This window comes from Amblyomma mixtum, chromosome 8 (genome assembly GCF_055824585.1).
Source record: "Amblyomma mixtum isolate Tamu chromosome 8, ASM5582458v1, whole genome shotgun sequence".
Taxonomy (NCBI): domain Eukaryota; kingdom Metazoa; phylum Arthropoda; class Arachnida; order Ixodida; family Ixodidae; genus Amblyomma; species Amblyomma mixtum.
This window is the reverse complement of record NC_143019.1, coordinates 127,547,978-127,573,067: the sequence shown is the minus strand read 5'-3', so window position 1 is coordinate 127,573,067 and position 25,090 is coordinate 127,547,978. Positions and strand designations below refer to the sequence as shown.

At 46.2% G+C, this 25,090-nt stretch overlaps 1 protein-coding gene across 1 annotated transcript; it reads left to right on the top strand.

The window, feature by feature from the left end:
• The first annotated feature begins 767 nt into the window (after positions 1-767).
• Positions 768-18,612, top strand: LOC149334269 (uncharacterized). Its single transcript, XM_089556229.1, has 5 exons — positions 768-993; positions 6,144-6,273; positions 9,218-9,363; positions 13,704-13,836; positions 18,246-18,612. The coding sequence occupies exons 1-5, from the start codon at positions 942-944 to the stop codon at positions 18,484-18,486; spliced, it is 702 nt and encodes a 233-aa protein (XP_089412355.1). The 5' UTR covers positions 768-941; the 3' UTR covers positions 18,487-18,612.
• The last annotated feature ends 6,478 nt before the right edge of the window (positions 18,613-25,090 follow it).

Sequence of the window (25,090 nt, the reverse complement as noted above, 5' to 3'; positions counted from 1 at the left end):
GAGACGTACGGATTGAACTTCTTCGTCGAGAAGCGCTTTTGGTTGCAGGAGGCAGTTTGCAGAAACTAGCCTACCAAACCACGCAGGGGGAGGAGGAGGAGGAATTAGAGGAAAGGCTGGGAGATTAACCGAAAGAATAATCGGTTTGCTGCCCCACACTGGGGGAAAGGGGTTAGGGTTAGGGGACAAAAAATGAAAGATAAAGGAGAGTAACGAACATTGAAGTCACGTGAAAGTTAGCATACGGGAAGTCACAGCCTATCATGCAGGCCAGAAGTCCGCAAGAAGCGGAGCAGTTCCTTGGAGGCCTTCACCGCCGTCGATCGCCGCGGCGAGTGGTCGAGGATCTTCATTTCCGTCAGAGGTGTGGATCTAGACGCTCCATAGCACGCAAGACATTGCAAATGATTAGTGAAAGAGAAAATAGAGAAGATATTAAGGAGGCATCGCATCGCAGTCGAATGGCAGCACGCCGGGTTTCACGGCCAGCATGGCCGCCGCCGAGCGCGAGGAGCGAAAAACGACCGCCTGCGCCCGAGGAAGGAAAAAACAAGGCCTCGCACAAACCGAGCAGCCAGGGCAGCCAGGCGGGCATGCGGGCGTATAATTAATGTGTCTGCGGTCACTCATTACCCAGCACCGCCTCGACGCAGACAGCGCGCCGCCTAGCGTCGTAAAGGCATGTTTTGAGCGGAACTCCGGCATCAAGAAAAAAAATTGTCCATGACTGTACGTGCACGCTAATCGTGAGGCCTGTGCACGGTCAATGCCAAAAGCAACGCAGCGCTCCCTTTTCCCGGGTGCTTACCTTCCTCGTTAACCTTCACAGAAAGAAAGATTTCGCTTACGAAATGTCCGCGGTGGTCCGTTAAAGTTGGCCGGACTTTTCTCTGCGCGCAGATCAGTTGTGGCTGAATAGCGCAACGCAGTCAGCAACGAGTATGCTGTCCAAAGGTGTATTTGGCTTTGTGCTGCTCGCAACGTTCCTCACAGGTAAGCCTTATTTGCTGAATCGCTTGCTAGCAGTTGCTAGTGTGCTAGAGCAGGTTCTGCCAACTATCGCACCTTAGGTTTAACTCAGGCGCAGTTGTTGACAACTCTGTCTGATAGGTTCTGTACCACAAGTTTTCAGCACAGCCTTCCTTGTGCTCCTCTCACGTCTCGTCCCGAAAAGTGATCTAATATTTCTTATTGTGCGCGAATAAGCTTCCTTCAGTGAACAGTTGTGGCAAAATGATATCTCAGAAGCAAAAAAAAAATATTTACATAGTTTCTGCCGCTTTGCCACAGAGGAGTGTTGGCAGCTTGGCTGCGTCCTTATTGTTTCGAATGGTATGACATTGCAGCTATAGAAACGCTCTAAGTGTGGCGCCCTTTGCGGTTAAAAAGTTCTTTTCTCTGTGAGCAACGAATCTGTGTTGTGAATATGCGATATGTTCCTTTACGACTTGCATGAAGGCCACTTTACGAAGTAGAACGTTCGTGCGGGCTTGTTGGTCCATTGCAGAAAAAAGGTTAGTACTGCGCGAATGGTGAATTACAGTGATTGTTATGAGCATAGTTTCATCCCCTTTTTCTTTCTTATCGGTCTCAAATAAACTGTTGCAAATCTGCGCCTGTGTTTTCGTTTGTGTTCCTCGTTCTCCTGTTCTGTCCCATTCGCGCAGTACTAATCTTTTTTCCACTTTACGCTTTATAGTTATAAACGCTAGTCTAATTTATGGCCCTCACTGCATCTTGCGTTTCAGGGGTAGTGTGCGTGAGCAAAATGTCAGTATTCCGTTCGCCTTTCCAGCTCCCTGCTCAATTGCATAAACGCCTGGGCGATGCAAGTGAATGTCTCCCTGCGTTTCGAGCAGAACGAAGCGTCTGAAGCAAAGCGCGTGGCTCACTATTCGCCTGGCCAGTGGGCCACATAACAACTTGCACACTGCTATGCTGTGCAGTCAGTCATAAGAATAGCTGAAAAGCTCCCACTTTTATCAAAAAGCCTACCTCTACTGCAGCAGAATTGGCCGCACTTCTTGCGGCGGTACAGTATATCTCACAACAATCACCTTTATTGGGTGATCCAATAGCCTTTATTGGGGCTATTGGAGGAGTGGGGTTAACCATTTGTGTAAAAACGTCAATGTACAGCACACACACAAAAAAAAGATTACATCTGACTTGCTTGAACACATAGCGTGAGCAATGGAATAGGCTGTAACTAATAAATTGAAGCAATGCACAATGAACACACCACAAAGAAAACATGATGTCGCACCGATAGCTGTTAAAAATGAATTGTCTCGAATTTCCCAGTAACGCCACCTGGTGCCTTTAGAGCAACATGAAAGCATATTGGGGTCATTGTACCAAAGAAACAAAACGCAAAAATATAATCATTCGCCGAAGAGCACGCACCCATTAAGGCGATGAATTTAACCGCATAGTAATGCGTGGGATTTATGTTCCTTTTGAATGGTACCTGAGAAACTTCATTAAACAATAGCACTTTGTTATATTTTTATTTTTTTACAGGAAAAGTTATGAGTACAGGGGGAATGTTAATTGCACTTTCAACAATTTCATGTCCCTGTTGGGACGGCCGTCGGCGGCGACGTCTAACACGCATCAATGATGACGGCTTCAGATTGCTTATAGATGTTAGTGTTTAAGCTGAAAAGATAAACTTCATTAGAATGTTTGCCATGGACCTCATGTAAGTTATTTTTGCACTTGAATAATAAAGGCGAATTATTTCAGCGCCACTGTGTGCACTTCGTAGGCTTCTCTTGTACGCAGATCTACTGACGTTGGCTTCTTATTTCCTGTGCCTATTTTACAAGGCCGCTACAGCCGTGCGTCCACGTTGAGAAAAACTCGGAAGGATCTTCAGCCCGAATCATATGCAACCAGTAGACGTCACTGTCTGGCTTTACCGTCCTAACTCCTAGTATAACTCCGAAGAGAAAAAGGAAAATTAAGCTTGCCCGGATGCACCCTGGCCAATCCCCCGCCGTGGGTATGTGCCATTCAGCCCGAGGTCATCATCATCATCATCATCATCATCATCATCATCATCTTCCTTGAAGGTCCCGTACCGCGTAATCATCATTTAATACTGCAGCCGGCGTCGTTTGACACAAGAAGGGAGGGTGCAAGGGTGGAGTAACACCAGGACTAACTGGCGCCCCAGCCTCGCAGGCTGGCGGTGGACGATCATTTGCTGCGCGCTGCGACGCTAGATGTAGCATCTGAACAGGGAATGCTCTACCGGCAGCGAAAGTCGAGGAATAGAAGGTGCGCAATACGCCGGCTTAATTTAGGCGCCAAAAATGAGCATTGTACTACAAGGCCATATTGAAACGACAATACTCGCTACTTTTTTTCAGAATGTGCAGCGCGATGTCGGTTCGTTGCTGGCTGATGAACACGCAGTTCATAAGAGCGTTTGAGCGCCCATGTCGCCCGGTCAGGTACTGGCTGAAAGTTAACGTGGTGAACCAAAAAGTTTTTTTTTCAGATATGATGCTCATTTTATTGTAGCCTGATTGTGCAGTTCGTCCGCAGCTATACGGCGTTGAATGTACCTTTCTGCAATCCCAATTTCAGCAGCGTGTTAAAAGCTTTTCAGAGATAAAGATGGAAATGTATTAAAGTGAAAAATCTAAAGTAAACAAATTTTAAATCTTTGATTCAAAGTTTCGAAGTTTTTTGTAACTACTGCTTCTGCGCATTACTTGTGCCAACTCTCATAAACGCAGTGCTGATTATACTAATGTTACAAATTATTTTATTTTTACACTGGGATTATGCCACGCCAACTGTCCAAAACTTTGCGCACGGCCACCTCGATTCCTAAAACAAAAAAGAGGTATGGTTTTTTGAGTTGACATCAGAAATATCCCACGTTATATTTGCCGAAGAAACTTTTTTCGGGCTGCAGCCGCCATTCATAGTTCGCAAACGGTAGCAAAACTTAATCAGAACGAAAAAGTTGTAAAACTGAAATATTTTATGCAAAAAACGAAAATTTTTTACCTTGAATAAAATACTTTTTTCTGGCATTGAGCTTTCAAACACAATTATTTGGAACGAACTGATTCTATTTGTCCTCGAATATAAAACACGGAAAACGGGGCAAAACTGTGGTATTTTGGTACTCTTATAAAATTTTGTGCTCTCACAGTGGTCATTGTTACTATTTCTCCATGTTTTCTAGAAGAAGAGCAGCCGGTAAAACTTTTCCAGAGATTAGAAAGCACTAAAAATGTTAAAAAAATCTCAAGTTGAGAAAAGAAACTTTTTGCGACATCTGTAGCCATGAATTGTATGGCTATCCCTTGATAGCAAAATTATTAAATGTAATATCTTGCAGAGTTCCATTGAATGCCATTTATGTCAGGACGTTTAACCGGAACATTTTCTATTTTAAGCAAGAAAAACATTCTGCAAGTTGCCCACCCACACACTCCTCCAGCTGTGCTCCATACACACATGCGCGCACGCACATGCGCACACACACTTCCAAGCAATATGTGTAATACTGTTATCTCTTTCGCTCTGTGCAATGTAGAATTATGCGCTTCGTATAGAAATTGAGTTTTGGATTTATTGTGAAATAAGTGTGACAGTTTCTCTATTGCCCGTCGCCATGGTTACTGTGTCCTTCTCTACCGCGGTTGGTTAGAATACTGATGCCCGCAAATCGTGAAAAGAACTCAGGTTCGGCCGGTTGTGCGGTTGCCGTACATGTGTGTAAACTGTACTCTGGAAGTGACATGTGAATAACAGGATTCTACATTGTTGCAAGTTCAGGCACGTTGGTTTTATGTAGTACTGATAGGGAAACCAGTGCTATCTTAGCCACGAATGTAGCGTTAAGGGTAGGCATGGCCCGGCCGGCAGGTAAGTGAACGATAAACACAAATACAAGCCATTCGCTGAACGTTCGCGCATGAACAGCACCGGCCAGAAGTCGCACGAGAGTGTTGAAGCCTATTGTACTATCGAGAAGAACAGTAACTGATACCCCTCTTGGCGTCGAGACCGGCGAGGCGGAGAGACGCTCGCATCCAGTGCTGCACGGTTGAGAACTTTGAGGGGGAGTCAGTTACATTTCTCCCCCACAGTACGTGCATATGGAATTGCAGGTGCTGACACTCGCTGTCGCAAGTACGATAAGTCTCACGGTAGTTGATGTCACTGATATTGTAGAAGGTTACATGGACGCTACTTAAAAGCGTGCATATGTAAATGATACAGAAGTATCAACTTCGCTTGCATCCCTTTTAGAGAGTGAGCTCGCAATGGCTCGTTCTTGAGTTTAGCACCGTCGTTGTTGTCGTCCCCAGCACTAATCTTGAAGTAGAGTTCAGGCTGTGGCGAGTAACCACACGTTCCTTTGAAAAAACGCCATGTCCTGGCCATGCACACGCGGGGCCTACAGTCTTTTGCGACAACGTTGGTGCCTGCTGGTATCTGTAAGTCTGTAAGCCTGCTGGTATCCGTAATGAAACCTAGCGTCCGCAGCGCCACCTGTAATTTGTCACCTCTCCCCTGCCTCTGTTGGCAGGTGACAAAGTGGAGCGAGAGAGAGCAATCCCCTCTCCATATTTAGGGCAGAGGAGGCCTAGGGTGGCCTAGTGGCTTGGGCGTCCGCCTCGGCTGCAGAAGGTGTTGTGTACAAAACACAGCGAAACCCACTGCATACTATCACTGCAGTCCTGGGCAAGTTGGATCATCCCTTGCTGTCTGACTTCGGGAGAAAAAAGACAGAACTGTTCTGCAGAAAACTCTACTTTCACACTCACACCACAGTTAACGCTCGAACATTCATGTTACACACTCGTAACCGTCCTGTGACTTTTTTTTATTGAGAACGTTTCGTTGAAATTAAGCACAACTGCGGGATCTCCTGGCTTTCACAGTACAGTCCTGTGAAAATCATATTCACAATACTGTATTCTTTTCGCCCCTCCTGCTAGGGCGCACTTAGGGCCTACAGTAGACGTTAAATAAATAAATAAACAAACAAATAAATAAATAAATAAATAAATAAATAAATAAATTGAACATCACTCATTGAAAACGCCACAACTTGAAGACCCTGTTCTCGCTAGGCTTATACGCACTGTGTTTCGTTATTGCTGCCGCAGGGGGATGCTGGGCTCAGCTCAAGGCCGGCTGTAAAATGGAGACGCTGCGAGCATGCGGCGACGACTACTTGCCCTACGCGAACCGGACCCATCTGCCGGACTCCGGGAAAGATTTCGAGGACATATGCGCGTGCGTGCAACATCCATGCATTGTGCTGCTTCATTGCGTGGCGTACCCTGGTGGCCATTGTACGCCGTAATGATGGCTGAGAAGTTTGGGGGCCTGTACGCAGAAACGCTTCACGACGTGGCAGCAAGACACGGATATAAGAGGACTTAGCAAAGGTTGTGCGGCAAAATTCTGAGCCACCAATGTTGCGTACACGCTAAACAAAGCCAGGAAAGGTTCACATGACTCAGACTTCCTTGCTTTGCTGATAGAACTCCTACTAAGCGCAGAGTATAGTGCAAACCCTTCATCTAAAGGTTCCATTCACCAGTATTCGTTTACTCAGATTGAAACATGGTTACGTCCTACTTATATTGGTGTCTAGTTTCAGTATGGGCCTTCGCTAGTTGGTAAGCTCTTTCACATAAAGCACTTGAAAGACTCTCTGCACGCATTATACAGGACATATTTAACTTCCAGCTACTGATCTTACCAGGGTGACTGAAAATTCGTAAACTGCAAGCTCAGCAAACACAATGATCATCAGCCTGACTGAGACCACTGCAGGACATAGGCCTCTCCCAACTAACGCGAGAGCTTAAATAGGACGTGAAAGGCAGGTTTTTCAATTCCCAAAAAGTTGATGGCTTTATGGGGTTTAACGTCTCAAAGCGACTCAGGTTATGATTGACTCTATTTCCTTAAAATCTTGAAATTGTTAAAGACAACTTATGGAAAAAAGTGTTTCTTTACAAAAGCTAGCTAGATGGGCCTCGATCACTCAAACTTGACCGTCGCATCAGTATAAATTATGAAAATTAATTTGTGCAAATAAAGAATATCGTTGCACGGCCTAACTAGACATTTACCAGCCGTAAATACGCGACGACAGTGTGTTGAGGTGGGAAGCAGATCTGCTGACAGGCAGGTGCAGACAGAGCATCTAAAAGTCAAAATTCCACTTGAGCACAAAGGAATTCAGTTGCACGTTACAGTCAATTGACAGCTCACGGTAAAAAATACTCACAATCCGCGCCGTTCAAGGTTGTGGAAAGTTATCACAGAGCGAATAATGGAAGCAAGCTGCTTGACAATAATTTACCGAGGTTATTAAACTTATTACATGCACCCAGGAAGTCACGTGCTTGCCCTGAGGAATTAAGAATTTAAGTCGCTTTTAGGGTTCTATTACTCACGGTGACTAGACCGTCGAGTTTCTATGCTGACGGGAAACTGCCGCCCGAACCCCCTGGCGCCTATCTTGGAACCAAGCACAAGGCATAGCGACGCGAGTGATGTTTTTTACAAAGCAAGGATGAGAGCGCTGTAATCGCTGCGCACCCGAGCGCACGGAACGCGCTGTCACATGAAATTTTTTAAACTCCGCGGGCTTTAGTTTTTCCCGACTAAAAACGGCCACGCTAAGCCTGTCTCGTTGGAAGTGCCTGGGTTGTATAATGTTTGAGGAGCTCCACAACTTTCCTATTGACGCCTGGACGTTTCAAGCTATACTTGAAAGGTAAATTTATTTATCTCAACTAATTATTGAAGTTGGACGAGCAAAAAAATGGTACTGAAACTTTAGATAAACCCTAACAACAGCCAGGCGATTTAATTTCTAAAGAACGCTTAGGTTTTTCCAAAATCTTGGTCCAAGTTAGCTGGCGCACCCTGTATATGACTCCTATTAAAGAAATGATTTCTTGCGAACCGCAAAAGTACTTTTCCAAATGTTTGATGTATGAATCCAATGAAATGTCTTGACCATCGGGCTACTTTTGTTTTGTCATGTGCCGTGTTCGCAGAATTCGAGGTATCTGCATTTAAAGAACAACGCTACGGTAGTAACTTTAACGCAAACAATACTATTACGAAGTTTCAAAATATATGCAAAAATTTCTGACCAGAATTTACACTCCATGTATGCTTTAAGTGCACAAACCTTGAAATTTCCTCCTTTTAAGAACGTCTACTTTCAACGAAAACGACTTGATTCCCAGCTTATCTTTTTGTGCCCGACAGGATGTCTCAATACCTGGGTCCGTGCTGAGGTAAACATTTGGAGCAAAAATACCCAAATTAAAATTCCCAAAAATACCCATATTAAGGGTTATATCTTACATTTTGGAGCGTGCATAATGAACACTCTCGGACAAAAATTTTGAAAATGGGAAACTGTAAGATAATGTTATGGAAATATTTGAGGTAATGGTTTATTCTTCAGATATCTAGGAAACACTTTCTTTTGAAGTGTTTCCTTCGTTCGCATCGAACAGTTAAGACTGCCATAGAAAGCCAAATGTGAAACACTTCACACGATTGCAAAAATGTCATTAGAAAAAAAATACAAGACTGCCGCCGAGTGGCTGCGGATATATTGATTTGTATTGGGAAATCTTACACAATAACGAAAAATTGCGTTCATAACCAATTTCCCGCTCAAAAATGCTTTCCTCCAGAATTGTTGGGTATGCTATTTGCAGAAAATTTTTGTTCAAAAGAAGGTCCATGCTTCTGTTTGGACTTGCCTGAACTGACCTGAATTTTTGCTGGCAAATCTCAAATGTACACAAATTGGCGCATATTATTTTGCGTGGAATGATTCTGATCCTGGATGCAAATTGGCACTACCACCATTACCCTCTCCTTCTAAAACATTCGGTCTCTTGGCGCACTTTCAGCATATTGTTCTTCAAAGCACAGATACATATTCAGTTAGCACACAGAGGTTATACTTTGCAGTTCTGCTTAAGTTATATAGAAACGTGGATTGTAATCTATAATTTATTGCAGCAATATAAAGTTAAATACCGCACTTTTTCGCTACTGCTTTCGGAACAGGCTATTCTATTGAAATACTGTGGCACAAAAGGCATATGTTGAGAGCCCCAGTGAAAAATATGCTTTTTGGTTGCTCTAGATGGGTTTGTGTTCCCTAACTATTCGGTCGCTTCTTATTTTTCAGGAAGCACAAACAGCAGATCGCTTGCTCACTGCAGTTCACAACTGACTGCCTGGACGGTCTCTCAAAGACCGCCGGAGAGCATGCATTAAGACCAGTGGAAGGGGTTGCGGACGTCGTTTGTGTAGTCAATTCGGACGCGCACAAAGGTACGTTTAATAACACACGGGCATGCCCAGAACGTGCTGTTACTGCACTCACCTTGCGGCCTGATTTCTGGCTCTCAAGTTTAGTTCTGTGTCACTTAAGTGTATTTGTTTGAGAATAATGGGCCTATGAAAGTCAGATACGTCAGTGTTTCTCGGCGTTACTTTTTTACATAGAGATAGCAAAGTCAGAGCTGCATTCAGCATGCATTCAGCAGCCTCTGTGAAGACCAAGGCGCAGGCTATAGCCAGAACTTTGATGATAGCGAATGTGCTGTCTATTGCACACCCTATATTATCTTGTTTTTACCCCTCCAGAAGGCACATACTTCTGTCTTCTTGTATTCGTGACCTATATGAAATGGCCAGCGCAAATACTTTGATGCATAGCCATGCCACATTACAGTACTTTACGATGCGCGCGTTTGTATGTAGTACTGTTGGATAACACGCAATGTAAAATGCTCACAAATCCTCTGCCTATAGTCAGCAAGAAAAGCGAGAATTAGCGAAGGCGCAAAGCCTTGTTTGCTGAAGCTTCGCACATGAACAGATGCCGTCGGAATAGAGCCTGTGGAACCTGTTGTCTCGATACAAGCACCCAGCTATTCGCTGTGGCAAGTTGTCGCTCTACATTTGTGAGGAAAGGTTGCCTGTGGGGAGCAGGCGGAAAAATAATAATGCACAAACCATTGAAGATGATCATGTAAGTGGATAGCTTGCTTGTCCAGCTGAATCATCCACAATTACCAGTGGATCACTGAATCCAGCGCATGCAGCAGCAAGACTTGCGTTGGCGTCCTATCTTGGCGCGTCACCTAATGTGTTCTTCCATTTTTCAGGGTGAGGACACGTTTTGGTGGCATGTTTTACTGGTCTTCATTCAGGTCAGCCAGCCTCCCAGTGCGAACTGGCCGAACTTTCTTTTCTAATCATTTACCTGTCAGCCGTCGACGTGGTCGCGTAGTTATGATGTTCGGTTGCTGACCACCCGAAATATGCAGGTTCGATCCTGGCAGTGGCGGTCGCTTTTCAGTTGAGGCGAAATAACAGAGGCCCGCATACTTCGCGATGTGAGTGCGTATTAAAGAACCCCAAGTGATAGAAATTATCTGGAGCTATTCACAACGGCGTCTCTGATCGTGTGAGTTCATTTGGTAGGTTAAAACCCACAAACCATACACCTTTTTCATTTAGTGCGGACATCAACGTTACCCCCCCCCCCCCCCCCCCCCCCTTCAAGGCACGAGGTGAACATTACCAGTGCTGCACACCGTAGTCGAGAAGTCTCAAAGTCTTTCCCTTTACCGCATGACCTCACTCGCTTCTACGTCATATTCTCCTCCCCCAAGACCCTTGCCCTCGGCGCTCTCTCTTGTCTCTTGGTGCCGTCATTCGGTCAGTTGAACAAATCTGTCATTGTAGCATAAGAATTCTGTGCGGTTTAAAAAAAAAGCGTTTGGCGACACGGAAGAGGGGCGTTTATTTTGTTACAGCAATACCGAGGCCGCTGTCCAGCCGTTCAAGGAGATTAAACCTCCTTTAAGCAGCTTGAATAATATCAGACTTGAACAAGCGAATGGATGAACTCGAAACGCATTACCAAACACTCCTTCACCTCAGAGACGGCGTTGAACAAATGCAGACAAACAGAGTGAACATGTCTAAAAAGCTTCAGGAGCTTGAAACATGCCTAAACAACGCGGAAAATAGATGACGCCATAATATCCTCATTTTCTATGGCACCCCTGAACCTACTAAGAATGAAGCATGGGCTGAATCGGATAAGCTAATTGGTTTTTGTCGCAATAATTGAGAAGTCCCACCTAACGAGACTAAAATAGTTCATTGTCTCGCGAAGCATTCAGTCGAAAGAACATAATCGTGAAATCCCTATCTCACAAATCCAAAGACGTACTTTTATCAAATGGCCGCAAACTAAAAGACTCAAACTACAGTATCGGAGAGGACTTCTCCCAACCCGTTCGACACGCACGGAAGCAATTACTTGCATTTGCCTAAACACATTCCGACCGGTCCTCCTTGCGTTTGAAAACCCTTCACATTGGCTCGAAATGCTATGCATAGGACATATCATCCGATACGATTATGGAAAAAGCATAGCGATTGCCCGGCCACTAAGCATAAAAAACAGCCGACCTTCTTCGTCCTGCAGCGTTCATTCGTTTTCAACAGTATTCACTAATATCCACAGCTTCCTCCCAAAGCGTGAAGCGTGTACGACGCTAGTAAAAATTTGCCTGCCTATTCCGTAACTGCGCTGCAGGTTCGCTCTAAGGCTCGCCGTAGAGCACAGGTACCTGAATGGGAGGAGTGACCTTGCTTGACGCAGGATTTCTTGCTTGTACGTGCAAACCCGCGCCACAAAACCTTCTCCCTTCATCGAGTCAATTAAAATGTGACAGTGAGGATATGCTTCTCAGATATTTCAAAGCAATGCTGAAAGCAGACGGACAGCAGCTGAGGGCTGATGGAAGACCATGCCCTTACATTGCTTTGCACGACGGCGTGAATGTGTGCGTACTAGAGCGCGTGCTTGCCGCCGGAATCTACTGCCGTTCTTGAGAATTGCGCTGAACTCCATCTTACCAATCTGGCGAATGGAAGTGACAGCCTTCATGATAATACATTCGCATTAGAACCACGCCTTCGAAAAATCAGTCCGCGCGTCCGGCTGAAGCTTTGGTTTCGGAAAAGTAGGGAGAGGAACATCCGCCTCTCTGCTGTCAGAGGAAAGGATGAAGAGGCAAGAAGAGAGGGTGGGAGACGACGGGTGGCGGGTGGGAGGAGTAGAGAGAGTGCCTGGCGTGTGATGCAGTGATTGGTTGATTTGATCAGGAAAGTGCAGCGTTGGTGCGGCCTGTCACACACTTATTGGACCACGCCATCCGCTCGCACGGTCTGAACCCGTGTCTGGGGTAGCGGCTGCTTTCTCCGCTGGGGGGGGGGGGGGGGGGGGGGGCAGTAATGCTGACGCGTGCTATCCTGGATCAACCACAGTGATTGCCATATACATAGTAACGCTACAAGCTTTTCATGGTTTCACCTCTGGCTCGCTTCAAGCTCAAAACTTGAAGCACGGCGACCTTGGCATTACATGGCCTAGTGAAGCTATCGCTTCAAAAACGAACGCCCGGCTTCATGCTCTTGCAGCCTGTGGGAAGTCGGAGGCCGGCAATGAAATAAGACCTTTGTCGCTGACCATCGATAGACGGCCTCGTTTGCTCCTTGTGTAACTATTTTTGCCTCATTTCAGCCGTAACTTGCCAGTGGGACATCTGGTGCGGTGTAGCTCAATGCACGAAGTGCTCATAATACTAAAGACACTTTCACGAAAAATCGGAGAAGCCTGAGGTAATAGTCAACAAATCGAATAATTAGCAAAACGTGCTTGAGATTAATTCCCTTCCGTTCTTTATATTCACATCGGAATTAGTACACAACCACAGACCGTAGCTTTTGCATGGTTAATTGGAGAATAAATTTCCCCTGTGCAGGGTAGCCAACCGGAACCCTTTCTGGTTAACATCCCTGCCTTTCCCCTATCTCTGTATCTATTTATCTGGAGAATAAATACGCACTGCGGATAACTTCTTTTCTAATGATCAAATCTCTTGCTACGAGTCATTTTTATTATCGTGCATTTGCAGAAATTTGTATATTGTCTAAAGATTACTGCGTAATGAAGTAGTTTATCATGCTTGTAAGCACTCACTTCACTTAATGCGCTTAGGCGTTATTTATGAAACTTATTTCCAAGGATTTTTTTGCAAATTATTGTGTATTTTGCGAACTAAAAGCCACAGTGCAGGAAGAGGCCTTTTGTTTTTTAAAAGATTATTCTCTGCATGCGTCGGTCGGTATAGTTGATAGTCGCCAACTTCTTTTTGCGAACAGATACATTGGTCGACATCAGGAAAATAAAGCACAGCGTTGCCACTTTGGCTTTAGATAAAAAAAAAAAAGAAATGCCGACAGAATGAAAGCAATGTCGGTTGTTATCATCATTAGCGGCATGATCACATGACGTAAAGCCAGTAATCTAGCCGATACCACGAATTTCGGACCACGCCAGCCAGTGCGCTGAGGTAAGGGGTCTGTCACGTTCTGTTCTGTAGCCACTCTGTTATTCTCTTTCATTCTTACGCAGGGATGATGTCAAAACGCTATTTATAAATGTTGAAAGATCAGCGCCACCAGGTGGTTACCAATAGAACTAGAAGCTCTTGTCCTTGATTCCTCGTAATGTAAGCGACACTACAACGCCGAGGTATTACGTCGCGTTCATTTCTGTTTGCATGTTCCCGAATTGCTGCGCTCAGACTACCAGAAGGTCGTCCCCTGCATGAACTCCGCCGGCGTCAAGCTGAACGCCTGCTTCCTGGATCTGAAGAGCAGTGTACAAAAAGCCGTGGCCAAGGCTCCCACCAACGAAGTCATTCCGCACACCTGCTGGTTAGTACATACGAGGGGGTGCTGAAAAGTTCCTGGCTTTGCCCTCTTTCATGTCGAACTGAAAAATTAGTTGGATACCATAAAAAAGTATGATATCTTTTTATGTAACTGCGCAAGTATCAGATGTTTCTTGTTTTTGTAACTATTTTTAATTTCTGGTAGAACGTGAGATGGCAGAGGCACAAGCAAGTTTTACGCCTGTGGAGTTACGGGTCGTGATGAAGTTTTTGTTTCTATAGGGAAAGTCTGCAAAGGACATTCACAGTGAGATGTCACAAATACTAGGGGAGAAGTGACCCTTCTACAGCACTGTCAAAACCTGCGCTGCTTGTTTCAAGACCATGGGCATTTCACTGTTGAAGATGAGCCCTGTAGTGGGGTCCCCACAACCTCAACAGAGCCGGCAACAAATGATTCTCTCCGTAAGCTGATCCTTGAGGGTCGGCGAAATCCGCCATAGAGATAGCCCAGATACTGGACATCTCCCGCGAGCGCGTTGGTTTATTATTACAGATATCCTAGACATGCGCATGCTTTCAGCGAAGTGGGTGTCGAAATGTTTGAACAGTTAACAGAAGGAGGCTCGAGTTGAGGCATCCAGAGCTGTTTTGACCAATTTTGATACTACAAAAGACTTTTTGATTAGATTACTGACTGAGGATGAAACATGGTTCCACATTTATGATCCAGAAACCAAGGAACAGTCAGAGGAATGGCGCCACAGTGGGTCCCCGCGAGCGAAGAAATTCTGCGCCCAGAAATCGGCAAATAAAGTCATGGCGTCCATTTTTTGGGGCAAAGATGGAGTTCTATTGGTAGACTACCTACCTCAGGGCTGTAGTATAAGCGGAGCATATTACGCCGGCCTCCTCGACAAGCTGAAAGAGGCAATTAAGAAGAAAAACGCCGGAGAAAGCTGAGCAAAGGAATCCCTCTGTTGCAGGACAATGCATCTGCGCATTTTTTCAAAGTGTTGACTGGCAAACTGAAGACCCTGGGTTTCCAATTGGTCCACCATCCACTGTATTCATTTCACCTGGCCCCTTCTGACTACCATCTGTATCCTAACTTGAAGAAACATCTGAAGGGTCGTCATTTCGACGACATTGCTGATGTCAAACTTGCTGCTGAAGGCTGGTTCCACGACCTGTCACATAATTTGTTGTAAATGGACTAGAAAAGCAGAAAGAACGATGCAATAATTGCATCAGACTCAGGGGGGAATATGTTGAATAAATGGGCACTTTCAAAACTCTGGCTACATTCTTTCTGTGCAAAGCCAGGAACTTCTCAGCACCCCCTCGTACAAGACCCCTAAGCGTTCAATAGTCTTTTAGTTTAGGGTGACCCTGTCGGTTAGGGGCATAGGGAAATAGCGGGGCACCAGTGCGCATGTGCAGAACAGTAATGCCCCTCCCAATATTGTCCTTCTCTTGCGCACTGGCGTCCGCTACTCCGCTATGAGGGTCACCCTATTCTAACTATCCTTAATGCGTACCTGAGCTAATCGGATGAAATATATGCGTGTTCCTGGGAATTCCGCCGCTGATTTTTGCAAGTAGTGTTTTTGATGTAAACAGGGGCTTTCGGCTGCAAAGTAGTACCAATTTGGGCGGACGTATAGCAAAAAGCGGACTATATTAAGTAGTAAAGTTATTAACTAAATTCTGAAAGTTAGCTTTTACTGATAGGCGCCTGATAGCAATTAGCGACTTATAGGAGGCTGTTAGTAAGAGGCACATCTGTTTTTAGAATTTTGCCCAAATCTGTTGAGCAGCAAAGGCGGGGGTAACAGCGTTTTCGAAATTTTTTATTAAAAGCTGATATGTCCATTGCTAACGGCAGGATAGAAGTAACTAATTGGTATCAGGTGCTTATAGGTAGTAGTTAAAAATGGAGCTATTAAAATTTATTTACTTTACTAATTAACACAGTTCACCTGTTTTTTGACGTCCCCCAACACTGCTACTGCTACGACTCCTAAAACTTCGCTTCACCTAGAACACCCTATTTTTAGAATTAGTGACAGGCTTCTTTGAAACACTTGCTGTTTCAGGACTATTCAATAGACGCAACGCTGATTAGGCGAATGCGCTTGAGAACAGGGCCCGAGACAAGCGGAATGTAAAATTCGAACCCTGGCTTCTATGGTGGCCTTTTGTTGATACCCTGTACTTTCATTTCAGGCAACCCTGCTGGATGGCAATCATGACTTTAAGCATATGTGGTGGCCTTTTGTTTTATTATTATTTGTAGAGGGGTAAAAAGACGCCAAGCTTTGAGTTGCGTCCTCGTAATTGGCCAAAGTGCAGCGAGTCTGGGAGCGTGCCATCGCATGAACCGAATACAGAAAGCCAAAGAAAGAAAAATGAAGTGGAATGAAAGGGCAATAGCGATATTATTACAGGGCTTTGATATTCTTGTAGTATGCAACAGTGGTAATACTTAAAACTAAATGGTAACCAGTTTACCTTTGTAGGGTTCAAATAAAAGGGAAATATAAGTTGTGCCTAGTATTTCGCACGGTAGCAGCGATAGAAATACAAAAGTATTACCTGCGCGCATTGGAATGTTGGAAATGTTCCAACTCAAGTTGTGCTGCACCATATTGTGGCACGCCGCCAAGTACAGTGGGATTTCCCAATGCTACTCGAGGGTTGTTTTTTTGAGCAAAGGCTAATACCAGTGATCACCTCGCTTGCTTCCATAAAGCAGCTGAAATAACGTAGTCGCTCCAATCAGTGCTGCCAACCTCCAGAGCCGCTTCTCCTCATATATGCAACCAAAAATTCACTAAACTTCCCTAGATATGAAAAAGAGTGTTCAATTGTGAAAAATTGTATATTTATGCGTAGTTCAATAGTCAGTTTTATCCTGCAGCTACCCTATTACCAGACGTCGGTAAGAAAATTAGCTGTAAATTTGAAATGAAGGATCTAAAATGAAGAATTGATAAATGAACACTGCAAGATAAACCGTAGCGCTCTTTAGAAATTGCAAATTAAAGGCTCTATATCGTGTATGTGTTTTTTTTCACTCTACGGAAGATGTTAGGAAACATGCATCGGCATGTGGAATTAATTAAATTTTTTTCCCTCACGCCTGGAGGTCGCTCGAAGAGTGTACGGAAACTGCGATATAAAAGCAGCTGCTTGCTCATTTGCTGCGATTGCTCTAGAGGGGGCGGCTGACGTAACAGTTTGAGGCAATTAAAACAATGAAGCAATGATTGTTAAAGCTTTTATATGCCTCATGTGACCTCAACTCACTTTGTTAGTCGTGATGGCACTGGGAATTATTGTTTATGGTTTATAGAGGTTATAAATAGCGACTCAGGCTGTGAGGGACGCCGTAGTGAAGGGCTAAGGAAATTTCGACCTCCTGGGCTTTTTTTACCGTGAACTGACATTGCACAGTACACGGGGATCTAGAATTTTGCCTCCATTGAAATTTGACCGCCGAGACCGGGATCGACGCCTCGTCTTTCAGGTCAGCAGCCGAGCGCTATAATCACCGAGCCACAGCGGCGGGTGAACTGGGAATTGTTCCCCTAGTTAGACTAGCTAAGATTTCCAACATGGCGCTCCTTTATAAAAAAAATGGCGCCCCTGTTCATTCCTAGTTATCCAAATAAACATGCAGATATGCTTGCTAAATAGGAACTTCACGTCGTGCAGCGAGCTCCAAATACAGCGTGAGGAAGTGGCGCACGTGTTGAGAGAAGGCGGTGGCGCGCCAGATCACAGCAGCGGGTGCCACTGGCCACGACAGGGACCATACACGTCCGTCTGCGTCCGTGTAAACACTGGTTCACATGCATGCAAGTGACTGAAAACTGAGCAGCGCAGTGCGACGAAAAATTTGTAACTTGTTGGAACATCGCGGCTATGACTGCTGGAGGCGCCGCGATGGTTCTAAACAGCTTTTGCGCCGCAGCAACAAAACCTTTTCCCTTGCACGTGAAACAGGCTTCACTCGAGCGCGCGGTGTTGTGCAGGCCTGTTGGAGAGAAAAACAACCAAAACCTTGTACTTTCTTCCCAATTTAAGAGAGAGAAAATGAACTCTCCGAGCAAATGAAATTGCTCTAGATTATACAAATATCCCCTTTCCCCTAAATTACGCCCAAAGTTTTAGATCTAAGAAAAAATCCCCAAGGTTGGCAGTACTGGCTCGAGTCCTTGCACACGCAAGATGTGCTCTTAATCAGACAGTGGCTGCGACCTAAGAAGTGATCAGCCGACAAGGTAGAATAAGAACAAAAAAATCAGCTCCTAAAAATGTCTCATAAGAGTAAAGCGCACGAGAGCTTGTGCAAATTCGACTGTTTGCGATAAGAAGCCGCTGTCTGCGACTGCTTTGCAGCTGTAGTTTGCCAATTTGTATTTGTCGATACTTTTTTTTTTGCAGCGCGTACGCTGAAATGGTGGACTGTATCGGCCAAGCGGTGGGGCCATGCGAAGGAGGCAAGGGTTTCTTGTTGGCAATATTCGAGCGGCCGTTCGGCGAGGCACTGGTGTGCGGCGAGCACACCCTGGGATCCGAGGCCTGCGGAACGTTGGCGAAGTTGCCCTCACTGGGCCCGGAGGATACAAAGATCGACAACTACCTCGAGCTCCTTGCTGAAGCAGCCGCAATGTCAGAGCAGTAGAGGCAACACTTACCCCAGCAGAGTTGGTGCTCAGCCTGTATCTTCTTCATCTCTCTTTTCCGTTCATAGCAGGTTGCTTCATTCAAAACCTCTTTATGCTCGGCAAGTTGTCATGTAAAAGTGTTTTATTGCCACACACTATGTAAATGTCGCCATAAAGTTCAGTAAACCTTTGGAGAGACTTTCAGAATCTTCTTTGCCGTCTTTACTCGGACTTAAGGTCAACACCTACAACATTAGGACCACCTCGTCAGTGACCCCACCTTACAACATTAAGACAATTTCGTCAGTGACCAGTGCCTCTGTCATGCAGCTAACCGAATTCCCACATGAGAGCGTGTGTTCGTCCGATTCTAGGAGCATAATCGATCACAGCCACTTCAGCACTCACCCAAGCAGGAGCCCTCGATGGCCACCGTGCCTTCCGTAGTCAGGAACGCAAACTCTGGCGATCCTAGATCGTCGAGGCCGCCTTTGAACGGTTGTGCTTACGCCTCGCCTTCACGCTGCTCTGCGACGAAGGTGACTCCCCTGCGCCATTTAGCGGATATCCGTTGATCCCAGATCCTCGAAGACGCCCACTGACAGAAATGAAGATTCTCGGCCACTGGCCGCGGCGATCGTCGGCGGTGAAAGCCTCCAAGGCACTGCTAACCTTCTTGCGGACTTCTGGCCTGCATGATAGGCTGTGACTTAAGGAACGGTGACTTTCCACATGACTTCAATTTTCTGCTACTCCCCTTTCTCTTTCATTTTTTTACCCCCTCACCCCCTTCCCCCCGTGTAGGGTAACAAACCGATTATTATTCAGGTTGATGATGATGATGATGATGTCCTCGGGCTGAATGGCACATACCCACGGCGGCGGATTGGCCAGGGTGCATAGCGGATACAAATGCACTCATGTACAGGGAATGGAGTATAATTAAATCTAAAATTTGGGACGCAGAGCTAGAATTTGTACTCTCTGCCTTTCCTCTTCTACCTCTTCCTCCTACTCCAACCAGTTTGTTGCGAGGTACGGGCTGCGGACTCGGTGAAGGTTAGGAATTGGGACTTCATTTAAAGAATTTCACCCCCCCCCCCCTCCCCCATAGTCCAAGGTTCGACGGAACACCGTCTGGTCAGGGTGAAGCATTATTTATTCACAATGGAAAATTGGGTCACTGACCAAGTCAAAAAATGAAAAAATCACTTTTCGGGTCCCATACGGGGCCCTTGTTCACAATAAGGCTGTAACAGAAGAAGGGATGGTTATATATGCTTCAGAATCTTCTGCAAACTTTTCACGTAGATATGATGTAGCGTGCCCTGATTCTTGTTTAGCGTGTTGGCCGTTGTCTGAATGATAAGGGATTCTAGATGTAGTCTTGCAGATAGGTTTCTTTCCGTCGCCAGGATTTCCACCTCATCCCAGCCTATCTCATGGCCAGTGGACAGCACGTGCTCTGCAACTGCATTTTTTGCAGCGCGCTTGTTTCTGACGTCGGCCTGGTGCTCCTTAATGCGCCGGTGGAAGTTCCCGGTTTCCCCGATGTAGGCAGAGGGGCAGTCGCTGCAAGATATCCGATAAACAACGCCAGGGAACTAGGGACGTGGTAGCGGGTCCTTCACGTTGACCACATCGGCTCGAAGCTTGCTGGTTGGCACGTGTGCGATGTGCACTCCGTGTTTACGGAAAATCCTTGAAAGGGCCTTGCTGATCTGACGCACGTAGGGAACCGCGGCACGTTTTATCTTTCTTGTCAGCTCTTGTGCTCCTCGTGTGTAGGTGACTTTCTTGGTCACTTTGCTGATAAAATTTCTGGGGTAGCCATTTCGCTCAAGATCCTTCTGAATAAGCGCCATCTCGTTGCCAAGGCTGACCGGGTCGGAACAGATGTTTTTAGCACGGTTGACAAGGGACGCAACCACTGAACGCTTGTGAGCCGTAGGATGAGCGGAGTCAAAATCCAGGTATGTTCCCGTGTGCGTTGCTTTTCGGAAGACGCTGAAGGCTAAGCGATGCGCATCACGTTTGACGAGCACATCCAAAAACGGGATCATGCCGTTCGCTTCCTCTTCCAAAGTGAAATTTATGGATGGCTCTACGGCATTCAGGTGTTCAAGAAAGCTGTGAATATGCTGCTTGTTTAAAATGCAAAAGCAGTCATCAACATAACTCAGAAACACCTTTGGACGATGAGTGAACGAGTTCAGGGCTTTCTGTTCAATAGACTCCATTGTCAGGTTGGCAGCCGTGACTTAAATTGACGCTCCCATTGCGGTTCCGAAGATCTGCTTGTACACTGCTCCGTTGTAAGTAAAGTACGTGTTGGCTAAGCAGAAATGAAGCAATTCGCTGATCTCGCTGACGTTGAACGGCGTGCGATCGGGAAAAGAGGGGTCGTTTTTTAGGAGCTCTTTGCAGGTTTCCACAGCAAGATCGACCGGGACACTTGTGAACAGGGAACATACATCAAAGGACAAGAGCACATCGCTTTCTTCGAGGACGATATCATTGACTTTTTCAATAAAGTCTTGCGAATTCTTGATGTGCGTCGCTGTTTGTCCCACCAACGGAGCCAACACTTTGTGCAGATAACTAGACAGACGGAATAGAGGAGACCTGGTGAAATCCACGATTGGCCTTAGCGGAATTCCACTTTTGTGAATTTTCGGCAAGCCATATATTGCGGGAGCGGATCCATTAGTGCAAAGAAGCCTGTAGTACAGCTTTCTTTGAGAAGGCGGAAGACCACTGAATATGTCAGACAGGATCACTTGCAAGCGGGACTGTATTTTCGACGTAGGGTCCTTAATGAGCTTACAGTAGGTTGTCGCGTCCTCGAGCATCTCTGACATTTTTGAGTGGTACGCAGACCGGTCAAGCACAACAGTCACATTTCCTTTGTCTGCGGGCAGAATTGCAATATCCTCCTTCTTTCTCAGCGACTCGAGGGCCTTCCGTTCACCTTCGGAAAGAATGTGCTCACGGTGCTGTTTCCGCAATCCTTTAAGAACACCGACTGCATTCATTCTGACATCTTCTTGTACGTCTTTATCAAGATGACTAATGGCTCTTTCCACAGCGCAAATCATCTTCCGCGGGGAAACCGGGAACTTCCACCGGCGCATTAAGGAGCACCAGGCCGACGTCAGAAACAAGCGCGCTGCAAAAAATGCAGTTGCAGAGCGCGTGCTGTCCACTGGCCACGAGATAGGCTGGGATGAGGTGGAAATCCTGGCGACGGAAAGAAACCTATCTGCAAGACTACATCTAGAATCCCTAATCATCCAGACAACGGCCAACACGCTAAACAAGAATCAGGGCACGCTACATCATATCTACGTGAAAAGTTTGCAGAAGATTCTGAAGCATATATAAGCATCCCTTCTTCTGTGACAGCCTTATTGTGAACTAGGGCCCCGTATGGGACCCGAAACGTCATTTTTTCATTTTTTGACTTGGTCAGCGACCCAATTTTCCATTGTGAATAAATAATGCTTCACCCTGACCAGACGGTGTTCCGTCGAACCTTGGACTATGTGGATATTCGCCATCAATTTGCTCAACAAGCTGTCACAGGAATAAGGCGCTTCATAAGCTTGTCTGCACGTCTAGCAGCCTTCAGCACCCACTTGCGCTTCAGCCTGGAGTGCAAATCGAACAACGTGACCCCAAGATCCCTGAAACTTCGTCCATCTGTGAACACCGCCTTTGGACGCCACGTCGTGACGAAGGCAGAGCGACAGCTTGTACAAGCCCGCATCGATGAATGTAAGTGCACCTTGAAGCGCCTAGAACAGGAGGCTTTCTTTGCGAAGCGGCAACTAGAGTTCCGCATGCCGGAAATCTACGCCGAGGTGCAACTAGCTGCCAACCAAGAAGCAAGGCGCACCACAGAGAAGCACGAAGTTTCGCAAAGAAGCAAACTATGCACTTTGCTGGGGGAAAATAAAAGGAACGAGTCTAGAGGACCAGTCTTCAAGGTTAAAAATTTGTCGTCGTACACCATGAGTGCCACCGAAGAAATGGTGCTAAGCCGAGGCTTGAATTTCAATATGGGGAAACCGCCGGATACGCGGAAGATGATTTGCGCTGTGGAAAGAGCCATTAGTCATCTTGATAAAGACGTACAAGAAGATGTCAGAATGAATGCAGTCGGTGTTCTTAAAGGATTGCGGAAACAGCACCGTGAGCACATTCTTTCCGAAGGTGAACGGAAGGCCCTCGAGTCGCTGAGAAAGAAGGAGGATATTGCAATTCTGCCCGCAGACAAAGGAAATGTGACTGTTGTGCTTGACCGGTCTGCGTACCACTCAAAAATGTCAGAGATGCTCGAGGACGCGACAACCTACTGTAAGCTCATTAAGGACCCTACGTCGAAAATACAGTCCCGCTTGCAAGTGATCCTGTCTGACATATTCAGTGGTCTTCCGCCTTCTCAAAGAAAGCTGTACTACAGGCTTCTTTGCACTAATGGATCCGCTCCCGCAATATATGGCTTGCCGAAAATTCACAAAAGTGGAATTCCGCTAAGGCCAATCGTGGATTTCACCAGGTCTCCTCTATTCCGACTATCTGGTTATCTGCACAAAGTGTTGGCTCCGTTGGTGGGACAAACAGCGACGCACATCAAGAATTCGCAAGACTTTATTGAAAAAGTCAAGGATATCGTCCTCGAAGAAAGCGATGTGCACTTGTCCTTTGATGTATGTTCCCTGTTCACAAGTGTCCCGGTCGATCTTGCTGTGGAAACCTGCAAAGAGCTCCTAAAAAACGACCCCTCTTTTCCCGATCGCACGCCGTTCAACGTCAGCGAGATCAGCGAATTGCTTCATTTCTGCTTAGGCAACACGTACTTTACTTACAACGGAACAGTGTACAAGCAGATCTTCGGAACCGCAATGGGAGCGTCAATTTCAGTCACGGCTGCCAACCTGACAATGGAGTCTACTGAACAGAAAGCCCTGAACTCGTTCACTCATCGTCCAAAGGTGTTTCTGAGGTATGTTGATGACTGCTTTTGCATTTTAAACAAACAGCATATTCACAGCTTTCTTGAACACCTGAATGCCGTAGAGCCATCCATAAATTTCACTTTGGAAGAGGAAGCGAACGGCATGATCCCGTTCTTGGATGTGCTCGTCAAACGTGATGCGCATCGCTTAGCCTTCAGCGTCTTCCGAAAAGCAACGCACACGGGAAGATACCTGGATTTCGACTCCGCTCATCCTACGGCTCACAAGCGTTCAGTGGTTGCGTCCCTTGTCAACCGTGCCAAAAACATCTGTTCCGACCCGGTCAGCCTTGGCAACGAGTTGGCGCTTATTCAGAAGGATCTTGAGCGAAATGGCTACCCCAGAAATTTTATCAGCAAAGTGACCAAGAAAGTCACCTACACACGAGGAGCACAAGAGCTGACAAGAAAGATAAAACGTGCCGCGGTTCCCTACGTGCGTCAGATCAGCGAAGCCCTTTCAAGGATTTTCCGTAAACACGGAGTGCACATCGCACACGTGCCAACCAGCAAGCTTCGAGCCGATGTGGTCAACGTGAAGGACCCGCTACCACGTCCCAAGTTCCCTGGCGTTGTTTATCGGATACCTTGCAGCGACTGCCCCTCTGTCTACATCGGGGAAACCGGGAACTTCCACCGGCGCATTAAGGAGCACCAGGCCGACGTCAGAAACAAGCGCGCTGCAAAAAATGCAGTTGCAGAGCACGTGCTGTCCACTGGCCACGACATAGGCTGGGATGAGGTGGAAATCCTGGCGACGGAAAGAAACCTATCTGCAAGACTACATCTAGAATCCCTAATCATCCAGACAACGGCCAACACGCTAAACAAGAATCAGGGCACGCTACATCATATCTACGTGAAAAGTTTGGAGAAGATTCTGAAGCATATATAACCATCCCTTCTTCTGTGACAGCCTTATTGTGAACTAGGGCCCCGTATGGGACCCGAAACGTCATTTTTTCATTTTTGGACTTGGTCAGTGACCCAATTTTTCATTGTGAATAAATGATGCACCCCCCCCCCCCCAATCCAAAAAAAGAGAGGGCCAAAGGCCCTTGGGAGGTACTGACTGGCTCCCCGAGCAGCCACTTGCTTCCGCTCCAGGAAGAAGAGTACTGGTCTGTTGACGGACGAGTTTTCAAACGCTGTGTTCACGTGACCAAGCTGCGGGTTCTCGGAAGAAAGCGACCTTGGCCATTGACAGTCCCGTTTTCGAACGCCGAACATGAGCACCGCGGCCGCGAAGAGGGCGGAACGCTCGCGGCACAAACAGATTCTGGAGTTCGAGTGCCCACAGGCCAGTAGTGTTTTGCGACGCTACAAGCTATTACTTACTTTACTTTTAAGGGCTGTTTGGAAACTGCCTTTCATTATCTGTGAAAAATTCCCAAATGCCATCCACCCCATTCTTGTTCTTCTAGTCACTTCTCTCTCGTGATCCGGATCTGCGATCACCAGCTGCTTAAGTAGGCACATTCCCTTAGACTTTCCAGCACCTCGCTAAGGATTTTAAGCCGCGGTTCCCTTGGGAGTTTTTTATTACTTCATTTTTCTGCATTTAAATTTTTGGACCAACCGACCGCTCTCCTCCCCTTGTC